Genomic DNA, 11933 nt, shown 5'->3' on the forward strand with positions numbered 1-11933 from the left:
ACATACATAACATACGCCTAAAACCAACGGTTTCCACCCAACCCTTCGTTGACTCACAGCTCTAGCGGTGTTGCCTGGCTGACCTTGTGAAATGCGCTTTTCGAAGTTGCGTTGGCGAAAAGCATCTGCTAAATTGTATCCAACCGCGAGGAACTGGTGTGCTAAACATAAACAGTCATAACGTGGAAAACAGACGAACGTTTCTGATACTCCGCTAAGTTATTTCTGCTACAGGATTGTTTCTGAACTGCACTAATAAATAGCCAAAATGTAAAAAGGTAATGGTGGCTAGCAACTAACGACTGGTTAGTCTAAACTTGATCTTTGCTAGTTTTCTGACGTGAATTCTCGTTAGCCTTTACTCAGTCGTACTCAGAATCGCTCTGAACACTAACTACGCTATAAAATGAGTCTCATTGATACACTGAAAAACTGTAAGTAGGCCTGCTCTTCTTTAAATATGTGAGAGCAATTTTTTAAATGGTAACCATGTGACCTGTGCTTCTGATGACCTTTATTAAAAATTTTGGTCAGGTTATAGCCCTGGTGCTGGCATTGTATTTTAAAAGGGAGTAAGTCTCATTTTAGGATGATGTGTAGTCATTTCCTCGTGATGTTGTTTTCAGGGCACGTGAGATGAGTGTGAGCACCAGTTTGAGTGTGTGCTAGTTTGGGTCAGTGTCTCTGTGGGGCGGGAGGGGTGATTGTACCTTTCTCACATCTGTCTCCCGTTCTCCCTGGTGGGCACAGGCACTGTCCTGTCACTGGATGGCAGGGACCGGCCCCATCACAGTCACACTGCTGCTCGCAGCTCTCCCCAAATCTGCCTTCCTCACATCCTGATGACACACACACACAGACGCGCACACACACACAGACAGATGCAAGAACGTACGTACAGACAGACAGATGCACATACACACAGACACACAGACAGACAGACAGGTGCATGTATGTACAGACAAACAGACAGACACACACACAGACAGACATGCACGCCAACACACACACACACACACACACACACGCTGGTCAGCCTCAGCACACTGCTCAGTTTCTGCTCCTTGCTCCACAGTGTGCCCTGTTGAGGCTGGAGTGGGCTGTTAGCAGTTCACTCTCTTGGACAGGGACCAGCCCCCCTGCCTCTGTGCAGCAATGTGTTCAGGCCTTTCTGCAGAACCAAGGGAACATCTGTCTCTCATCAGATGACCCTGTCTGCTCTCTGTCCGATGAAATCGAGTAACTCAATCCTCTACCTCCACTCTTAACACAACAGTGAGTGACTTTCAGAGGTCTGATTCAAATCCAGCCTCTGCTCTGTAAAACAGGGTACCGTAATGGTCATATCCAGTCTGTTCAAATCCACGTCTGTAAAAATCAAATCTCTATTCTGTGAAATACAAACCCGGAGTGAAGAATTATAGGATCTATCTGCAGACAGGGAAGATTTACAATCTGAAGTGTTTACAGTTTTCAAGTCCCACAGCATTGTATCGTTTTGTGTTGCATCAATGTTGGTTTGAAAGTGATAGTTCATTTTATGGGGCTTTTGATATCATTTCAGCTTTAGTGTACAGTTTCATTTGGCCCAGACAGTTGTGAGGTGCACTGAAGGATATTTTTGATGCTCACAGAAGTTTACGATGACTACCTGACTTTACAACTGCTGGTAAAGAGACACTGGGACATCGTCGTTTAAGACAAGAAAATCTGTTTTAAATCACTCCCACAAAATGGCATGTGCAGTGATGCTATGTTTACAAAGGTTGTGCTTATAAAGACTAATTTTATAGTTCTTTTTATGAACAAAATTATAAGCAGTTTTTATATTGCGCTGGTACTGCTAGTACTTGTCAGTTCTCAAGCAGCACAATCTCTTCACTCCGTGGACGCGGGTAGCCATGTTGATATACTGTAGGAAGCCGTTTGACAGTTCCCTTCAGTGCAGACTTCTCTGCTTGCACGCGCCATAGGAAACACTCCCAACTAAAATTACGATTACATTTTATTTTTTGAAAATAATCGGGTAATATACACACATGCTACCCCAGGAGGCGTAATGTTGCAGTACAAGCTCCTTTGGAGTTACTTAAAGTGCATTTCTTGATTTAGACCACAACCCCCCCAATGCCCGTACCAGTCATTGTACAGCTGGCAGGTAATCAGAAACGTCTGTAAATATGTAAAATATCCTACACTGCACACGGAATCTGTCTAACCCAATTGAAAACATACACTAAAATGGAAATATCAAAAAACCCAGAAAATAAACTACCATTTTAACATGTTTGAAAACATTATCAAGTGTTCAATCTGTTATATAGCAAAATGACACAACAAAGAACATGTAACTCGTTTTTAACATAGTTATACAATATTTTATATAGTTATACTTTAAACATTTATTATAATAGTTATGTGTCATAATATATTTATACGCTTTCACTAAATTTATGTAGTCTAACAGGCTATATGTTTTGTCAAAACCAGAAAAATACCAAAGAATAAAGGTCCAACCCATCTCTGCTCAGGATAACATGGAATGGCAACAGCATAACCCCGCCTCTTCTGCAAAATGCAGTATGGCGGTGATCAGACCTGCTCTCTGATTGGTGGAACGTGGTGTGTGCTGATGGTCAAACTCACGTTTCTGGCACTGAGAGCCATGGAAGCCTGGGGGACACAGGCACTCCCCAGTCACATGATGGCACGCTTGACCGTTCTTACAGTCGCATCGGTGGACGCAGTGCAGTCCGAAAAATCCGGACGGACATCCTTCCAAAAAAAAAAAAAAGCAAATTTACCATTGTTATTGAACTCTTAATCGTTACTATTGAACTCTAAATGTTCTCTCAGAGTGGAGGCAGGCCTTAAATGGAGACAGGGAGAGCACACACTGTACTGGCAGGAGTGTCCGTAGTGTCCGGCAGTGCAGTGGCAGCAGCCTGTAAACCGGTCACATGACCCGTTGTTCTGGCACATGCAGCTCTGCTCACAGTTGGCACCGTACTTCCCAGAGGCACATGCTGGAAGACACAAAGACCAGCTCACCTTTCACTTTCAGAGACACGGTGAACACACGGAGGCACTGAGTGATGCTGAGACACAGCCTCTCTCAGCACACATCTTTCTCCACGGTGTCCCTTTGGTGTGGCTCACTCACCCGTCTCACAGCGAGGCCCGGTCCAGCCCAGCCCGCACGTGCAGGTCCCGTTCCGGGGGTCACACACGGCCCTGTTCTGACACTTGCAGAATTGCCGGCACTGTTCTCCATAGCGCCCCCTGGAGCATTCTGAAACAGGAGCAATGCACAGTCACATCTTGGTAGTGATGGAAACAAACATTAACATTCCCGCTATCATAGCTCTCTTTTCAGCAGTCGTGCACAAGCACACACACACACACACACTCACACACACTCTTACACACTCACACATACGTTTATTTTTGCAACAGCTAATTATTGTGATGCTAAAGTGGCCTAATTTTGGCAAGGCAATAAAAGGCTAATCATGTTTCTCTGGGTAATTTAGATTGAGAAAACAATAAGGGAATCACTTTGATTCTCATGTTTATTTACTTGTGTCTTTGCCAAGTCCATTGACACAGGACATGGAAAATGAGCTACTTCTCCAAACATTAAACACGGGAACATAAGCTGAGGCACGTCTGCAGCTGCATGTGAAGCACCAGCCCAACCACTGATAAAAGACAAGATCAAAGATGCAATTTAGGGTTTCTGGTCTCCAGGCAAACATGGCTGAAACTATATTCCTTCACAGAGGAAACGAGAGAATTAGCAGACTGTCCAAGCTAGTTTTTGTGGCAGCCATTTTGAAAAATTAAAACGAACTGTTTAGTTTCAGCCTGGATTCAGAGAATTGTTCTGGTGTGGTGGTAGTGTAGCTCAGCACCTTGTTCACAGGACTGTCCCGTCCTGCCTGGGGCGCAGACGCACCTCCCCGTCACTGGGTGGCAGTGCCCCCCTTCACCACACAAGCAGAGCAGGGCACAGTCTCTTCCGTAGTGTCCAGCGGGACATCCTGTGGTGCACACGGACATAGCATGGGTACTCACCCCCGAGCGTGCTAATCTACGCTGTTGCGTGGTACTGCGGTAATCTGCTATGCAGCTGTTGTCGGAGCCCCTCCCTTAATGAACATGTAATGCTGACAGGCTCACCTTGGCTACAGTCGGCCCCCACAAAGCCAGCTGGACAGTCACATGTGCCTGTGGAGGGGTCACAGCGCCCCCCGCTGGCACATCTGCATTTCTCCCTACAGTGTGGGCCGTAGGTCCCCTCTGGACACCCTGGGGGGTGAAGGGGAGGGTCATAGCACACCATTAAATAGCATCATACAGATGTGAACACCTTTATGCTGCTTCACAAAGAAATGTATGCAGACACCATGATTCATCAGAAAAAAAACAGTACCAGCAAGTAACTGCAACAGACTGGTCTGTACAAGGCAGCCCTTACTGAGTTTGCAGTGGTGTCCATGGTAACCAGGTTGACAGGTGCACTCCCCTGTGCCCGGGTGGCATTGCTCATGCTCCCCAGAGCATGTACACAGTTCTGTACAGTTCTGACCAAATGTGCCAGTGGGACAGGCTGGAGAAGAAATCAAACAGAGCTGTTAAATACACACACACACACACACACACACACAGGCGATAAATCATGAAATACTCCAGTGTATGTTTTCACATAAGCACAGCACTTAGTGCAAGCAGCGTGCCCGGCAGATAAGACAGGACCAGACTAAAGAGCCCATTACATTACTGTCATTAAGCGCGTCTGCATTCCTGACCATTATCCGTATGGGGGAGATACAACAATGCCCCCCTGTTTCTCTCGCCAGTTTAAGTGTAACATTTATCAGATGTTGAGACGTGGATAAAAAAGCCTTGTGTACAATTAGAGAGAGGCGCTCACTCTGTGTGCAGCCGCTCCCAAACAGGCCCGCGGGGCACCCGCACACCCCCGTCACATGATGGCAGGACGCTCCGACTGGGCACTCGCACAGCTGAGTGCAGCCGCTCCCGAAAAACCCTGGCAAACAGGCTGGAGGGGCAAGGCACACGGTTTCCATTACTGACCAGCCATGTCCATAAACACAACGCAGCACACGCACACGCACACGCACACGCACACACACACACACACACACAGCATACACACACACGCACACACACACACACACAACACACAACACACATACACACACACACACACACACACACACACACACACACACAACACCACACACACACAGCATACACACACACACACACATACACAGCATACACACACACACACACACACATCATACACACACAGAATACACACACAGCATCCACACACACACAGCATACACACACACACACACACACAGCATACACACACACACACACACACACAGATTTAGCATTACGCTGTTAGTACACTAAGCTGATGACTCCTGTTGACTGGACAGCTGTTAAGTTACTTTAGTGATCAATGTAATAGGGCAGTGAATGTGAAATTACAGGGCCTGGTTCTACATGTAAAATGCTGCAGACTTATTAGGAGTGAATCTTGAGCCAGTCTGATTCTATCCTTGATTATTAGTGGTAATTGGATTTGTAAATGTCTGGAAAAAATCATGGATAATCTTTGGATGAATGGATAATTTAAAAAATGAACCATTCTGTCCCAGAGTTTTAATTCTCTGTTCTCACAGACCTGGTAGAAGGATCTTTTGAGACCGTGATGAATAATGCTAAAATGCTCAGTTGTCTCATTGGCTTGGTGCACTATGCACTTAACAGTAGTGTCCTCGTGCGCATTTCAGAAGCTCCCGCATCCTGTTTTAAAGTGAAGATGTGACGGTCTGGATCCCTATATGTGCTCACAGTGTTGCCCGTGGTAACCTTTTGGACAGGCTGTGGGGAAGAGAGACGCAGTGCGTTCTCATTAAAGACTACAATTTATCCCATAATGCAGTGAGACACAGGCAGCACTGCTCTCACCTGTCTGACAGTGATCCCCAGTCCACCCTGGGTGACAGGTGCACTCTCCTGTCAGTCTGTCACATGACCCTCCGTTCAGACAGCTGCAGGTCTGTGAGCATCCTGCTCCATATCGCCCCTCCTCACACCCTACAGCAAAGATAGTGGGAGACTTAGGACACTGCGTCCTGCTACATTCTCACACCCTACAGCAAAGACAGCAGGAGACTTAGGACACTGCATCCTGCTCCATATCGCCCCTCCTCACACCCTACAGCAAAGACAGCAGGAGACTTAGGACACTGCGTCCTGCTACATTCTCCTCACACCCTACAGCAAAGATAGCGGGAGACTTAGGACACTGCATCCTGCTCCATATCGCCCCTCCTCACACCCTACAGCAAAGATAGCGGGAGACTTAGAACACTGCGTCCTGCTACATTATCCTCACACCCTACAGCAAAGATAGCAGGAGACTTAGGACACTGCATCCTGCTACATTATCCTCACCCTACAGCAAAGATAGCGGGAGACTTAGGACACTGCATCCTGCTACATTCTCACACCCTACAGCAAAGATAGTGGGAGACTTAGGACACTGCATCCTGCTACATTATCCTCAAACGCTATAGGAAATTTAGTGGGATAATTAGGGCACTACATCCTGCGGCTACATCATTCTATAATTTTACTAACGCAGCCTTACCCGACTCGCAGGCTGACCCGCTCCAGCCCACAGGACAGGAACATCGACCCGTTACGTGATCGCAGGAGCCGCCATTTTGACACAGGCAGAGCTGGCTGCAGTCCGCTCCATAGGATCCAGCAGGACAAGCTGAATATAGAGATCAGGTTACGCACACACACTCAACACACAACACACTTAGTTATACTGTATACACCTGCATAGACTCTCATACTGGTGACACACCCTCTGATGACACGCACCACGCTGACACACACTCACACATCCTGCTGTCTGAGCTTTTGGAGCGGGTGTGTTTGGAGGCCCTTCGTGGCTCACTGAGACACCCCTGACTAACGCTGCCTGGGTCTGCGGGGGCGGCCCACTCACGCTGCCGACACCGCGCCCCGGCCCACCCCGCCGCGCAGCTGCACCGCCCGCTCACGTGCTCGCAGCTCGCCCCGTGCTCACAGTCGCAGGTTCGGCTGCAGTCCTCCCCATAGCGCCCCCTGGGACAGGCTGCGGGCGGGACGGGATTTTAACGGGCAGCTGAGTCTGCACGGGCAGAGTCAAGCCACACAGACTTGGCCCGCAGACCAGAGAACCGCACAGGGCTGTGGGAAAGTGCCTTTCCCCCCATTTAAAGACACTGATGTAGGGAGTCACATGACCGGATTCATTAAAGCCCAGCAGAGAAGACTGGCGGTACTAAAAGCCCTTTTCCAAGTTACTGTTTTTAAATTTGGCCCAATACACACGTGGATGTATTTATCCCGAATGTGCCCTAATTAACAATGTGCCCCCCTCTCTCCAAACCAAACCCACATGCACACATCCCAAAAACAAGACAGGCAGGATATCATTACACAGATAATTGTTCACAAAAACACATTTGCAGCGTATTTTAAGGGGAAGGATGCCGCGATGGGCCGAGGGTGCCTCTCTCTCACACCCCGTTTTAATGATGTGGGATCCCTACCCAGGGTGCACTGGGCTGCGGCCCAGCCCGGGGAGCAGTGGCAGGCCCCTGTGATGTGGTGGCAGCGGGCAGCGTTCCTGCACTCGCACATCTGGCCGCAGTCCAGGCCGTAAAACCCGCCCGGGCACTCTGGGAGCCAAGACGAGAACATCCTCCGGTTAGCGCCGGACGCTAGCGCAGAGGAGAAGCAGCCAAGTCTGCAGTCACTCCACCGCCGACCAAAAAAGAACCAAGAAAAAATGGCAGCACTAAACCGGGCCTGGCTCTGCTGCTCGTTTGGGAAGCGTCAGCGCTCGTTAAGTGATCTCACATCCACCATCTGCCCAGCGCCCGCGCCACATCAAAGGCGGGGCTCGGCGGGTCCCCCCCCGCCGCGGCGAGAGAGGCGCTGGGAGAGCCGCGTAATTAGAACACCTGCTGAGTGCGCAGGCCTGTCGTCAGGGCCAGGGAGCCCCGCCCCTTAAACAGAGCCAGGTTAGCGTTTAAACCCAGCGCTGCCGCGGTCGCTCCAATCTGGTTCTCATTGGGGCGGCCGGCGATGCAATCTGACTGTTAAAATGTCTCCCCGAGCTGCAGGCTGCGCACGGCGTGAAAGGCGATACGGAACCGCGAAGAGAAGCTGCGTTTTCGAAACGCGCCTCGTTCCCACTTTCGCCGAATGCTCGCCAAACGACTAGGCGAAGGGGCGCGGGTCTTCCCATGTGATGCAGCGAAGCTCGTTTCCACATGTGACCAGATATATCTGACACACTGGGGCGACAGTTTCCACGCTGTTAAAGGGGCAGACGGAAACTGAGCGCAGAGCGATGTGTCGCTGTGTATTTAAGGCCTGCTCTCTGACTGCTTCCTGTCTCTGCCCGGGCCGGCGGGCGCTGGCCTCCCGGGCCCCCATCTCGGGTTGAGTGACACTGGCGGGACGCGTCCCGTGTCGGGTCCAATCATGGCCGCGCTCAGGAATGCCCACGACCGGGACTGAGGCCGAATTTATCACTCCCTCGCCCGTTCTGTGCCGACGGCTTCCGCCTCTCGCCCGCAGAGGATGTCCGCCTTGGCTTTAATGCTTTCCAAATGTTCACCGTGGGGAAGTGCTCCCAGGCAGATAACCTCATATCGAGACTCGCACTAAAAACTGTCAGCGAGATGCTGCATTCATTAGAGGAAGACTGACAAGGATACTATAATCTGTACAGCTTGGTGTGTGTGTGCGTGTGTTTGTGTGTGTGTGTGTGTGTGTGAGAGACAGAGAGAGAGAGAGAGAGAAATACATGAGTGTGAATTTATGTGTTGAGAAGACGAGAGAGGATTTTACCTGGAAACTGCATGTAGGGTGGGTTGGGGTTTATATTTCTAAAAAAGTACTACGTGCATATATATTTTAGATGCAGTATGTATGAAATTGGCTGGTTTTGTACATTGGAAATTTTCTCTTGGAGACACACATTACAAAATAAATTTATATTAGATAGTAGTAGATTCTAAACTGAAAATATAATGATTTTAATGTGTTGAATACTGCACAAAATCTGAGGAAGGTCAAGTGTGAATAGGTTTTTGGAACTGCAGTGCATAATTGTTGAGACTGCTGTAATGTGTTTGGCCAGACGAGGGCACTCTCCACACAGCTCTTGTTCATTGTGTATCGTGTACAGAAATAATTCCGTTTCTCAGAGTATGAAAGGAACAGAATTGGAAAATTAAGGTGGATAAGCTTATAAAAAATAAGATTGCCAGATGACAAAATTAGGCTGTGCAGCAGATGAAGACAGAGAGAAGTCGGTCTCTTTATCTTCATAAAGTTTTGCTGTCCTTAGAGCGAGGGCAGACCTCTGTTCTCCTTGTGAGGTTCTCGCGTAACGATTTGCTGGTCATTATATTAAGTCTCTGCATGCTGAGGTATCGGTGCGGCAGACTCCAGATAAAACAAGCTGCTACGGAGCCAGATTATTTCCAGATCTTTAAAAACTGTTATTTTAAACTCCGCACAGCCGGCCTAACCCAGCGGATTACCCTGCCACTTACTAGACTTCCTGTCTGTACTGTGTGGAGAGGCCTTTCAGAACTGGCCGGCACCGACACCGAGACATGCATTACATCACAGCGCTCATTTACCGGAGGCTGGTGTGTAACCCAGTTATAAGGAAGCAGCCCCGCCCCCTGACCGCTACCATTAAGCAAGTTACAGTGCAGAACACAAGATGCTCTGTGCACTGTGGGAAACTACCTAGTTATAAGCTCTTAGACTCTGGTCAGTTATCAGGGTGCATTTTTGGGGACGCAGCCATTTCCTACCAATTTAAAATGTCTGATCTGAATAAATGAGCTACTATATAAATCTTTTGCATTCTGGCCAATTGAAATAGCATTTGCAAAAATCACAGTGGCCACTGTATTCCATCTAGATTGTGTCTGTACACACGATGACTGGAGCCATGGGAAAGAAATTTAGTGAGTCTGTATCCAATCCTGGAAACACTCCTGGGATTAGAATATATGACCTTCTGCGGTGCCATAAAAACCCATTTCCTACTAATTTACTCTACTTTTTAAGTGAGACCTTTATCCTGTTATGAAGTGTATGAGTGTGTAGTTTAACTCCAGTGTGAGATGTAGAGGTGTGCAGTTTAACTCCAGTGTGAGGTGTACAGGTGTGTAGTTTAACTCCAGTGTGAGATGTACAGGTGTGTAGTTTTACTACAGTGTGATATGTGCAGGTGTGTAGTTTAACTCCAGTGTGAGATGTACAGGTGTGTAGTTTTACTACAGTATGAGATGTAGGCTACAGGTGTGTAGTTTAACTCCAGTGTGAGATGTACAGGTGTGTAGTTTTACTCCAGTGTGAGATGTACAGGTGTATATCTTAACTCCAGTGTGAGATGTAGAGGTGTGTAGTTTTACTCCAGTATGAGATGTAGGCTACAGGTGTGTAGTTTAACTCCAGTGTGAGATGCACAGGTGTGTAGTTTTACCCCAGCGTGGGATGCACAGGTGTGTAGTTTTACTCCAGCGTGAGATGCACAGGTGTGTAGTTTTACTCCAGTGTGAGATGCACAGGTGTGTAGATTTACCCCAGTGTGGGATGCACAGGTGTGTAGTTTTACCCCAGTGTGGGATGTACAGGTGTGTAGTTTTACTCCAGTGTGAGATGTACCGGTGTGTAGTTTTACTCCAGTGTGAGATGCACAGGTGTGTAGATTTACCCCAGTGTGAGATGCACAGGTGTGTAGATTAACTCCAGTGTGAGATGCACAGGTGTGTAGATTTACCCCAGTGTGAGATGCACAGGTGTGTAGATTTACCCCAGTGTGGGATGCACAGGTGTGTAGTTTAACTCCAGTGTGGGATGTACAGGTGTGTAGATTTACCCCAGTGTGAGATGTACAGGTGTGTAGTTTAACTCTAGTGTGGGATGTAGAGGTGTGTAGTTTTACTCCAGTGTGAGATGTACAGGTGTGTAGATTTACCCCAGTGTGAGATGCACAGGTGTGTAGATTTACCCCAGTGTGAGATGTAGGTACAGGTGTGTAGATTTACCCCAGTGTGGGATGTACAGGTGTGTAGTTTAACTCCAGTGTGAGATGTACAGGTGTGTAGTTTAACTCCAGTGTGGGATGCACAGGTGTGTAGTTTAACTCCAGTGTGAGATGTACAGGTGTGTAGTTTAACTCCAGTGTGGGATGCACAGGTGTGTAGTTTAACTCCAGTGTGAGATGTACAGGTGTGTAGTTTAACTCCAGTGTGGGATGCACAGGTGTGTAGTTCAACTCCAGTGTGAGATGCACAGGTGTGTAGTTTAACTCCAGTGTGAGATGTACAGGTGTGTAGTTTAACTCCAGTGTGGGATGCACAGGTGTGTAGTTTAACTCCAGTGTGAGATGTACAGGTGTGTAGTTTAACTCCAGTGTGGGATGCACAGGTGTGTAGTTCAACTCCAGTGTGAGATGCACAGGTGTGTAGTTTAACTCCAGTGTGAGATGTACAGGTGTGTAGTTTAACTCCAGTGTGGGATGCACAGGTGTGTAGTTCAACTCCAGTGTGAGATGCACAGGTGTGTGACTCACCTCTCTCGCAGTAAGTCCCGGCCCAGCCAGCCAAGCAGGTGCAGGCTCCGCTCACATGATCACAGCTGGCCCCATTCTCACACTGACAAGCCAGCTCACAGCCCTGCCCAAACCTGCCCTCGGGACACTCTGAGAGAGGGTCATGGGAAGTGTAGGATTCCATTATGAAACGACACATAAACACACACACGTATCCAATTTAACCTTTTTTGGGGGTTGT

General features: G+C 48.2%; 1 protein-coding gene and 1 long non-coding RNA gene across 4 annotated transcripts in view; one reads left to right on the plus strand and one right to left on the minus strand.

Annotated features, from left to right (window-relative positions):
- megf6 (multiple EGF like domains 6) overlaps positions 1-11933 on the minus strand; it is a 49566-nt gene that overhangs the window by 2139 nt on the left and 35494 nt on the right. Inside the window, exons 23-34 of one of the 3 annotated variants that reach the window (XM_064302873.1) lie at positions 11714-11842; positions 7656-7784; positions 6698-6826; positions 6013-6141; positions 4937-5065; positions 4481-4612; positions 4183-4311; positions 3915-4043; positions 3164-3292; positions 2898-3026; positions 2647-2775; positions 711-839 (exon numbers count right to left, since the gene is read on the minus strand). In XM_064302873.1, the coding sequence (XP_064158943.1) occupies positions 711-839; positions 2647-2775; positions 2898-3026; positions 3164-3292; positions 3915-4043; positions 4183-4311; positions 4481-4612; positions 4937-5065; positions 6013-6141; positions 6698-6826; positions 7656-7784; positions 11714-11842 (1551 nt within the window). The remainder of the gene's footprint in view (positions 1-710; positions 840-2646; positions 2776-2897; positions 3027-3163; positions 3293-3914; positions 4044-4182; positions 4312-4480; positions 4613-4936; positions 5066-6012; positions 6142-6697; positions 6827-7655; positions 7785-11713; positions 11843-11933) is intronic. The other 2 variants (XM_064302876.1, XM_064302874.1) reach the window with 2 other exon arrangements.
- LOC135236470 (uncharacterized) overlaps positions 1-11933 on the plus strand; it is a 29671-nt gene that overhangs the window by 173 nt on the left and 17565 nt on the right. The window lies entirely within an intron of this gene.

This window comes from Anguilla rostrata, chromosome 12 (assembly GCF_018555375.3).
Source record: "Anguilla rostrata isolate EN2019 chromosome 12, ASM1855537v3, whole genome shotgun sequence".
Taxonomy (NCBI): domain Eukaryota; kingdom Metazoa; phylum Chordata; class Actinopteri; order Anguilliformes; family Anguillidae; genus Anguilla; species Anguilla rostrata.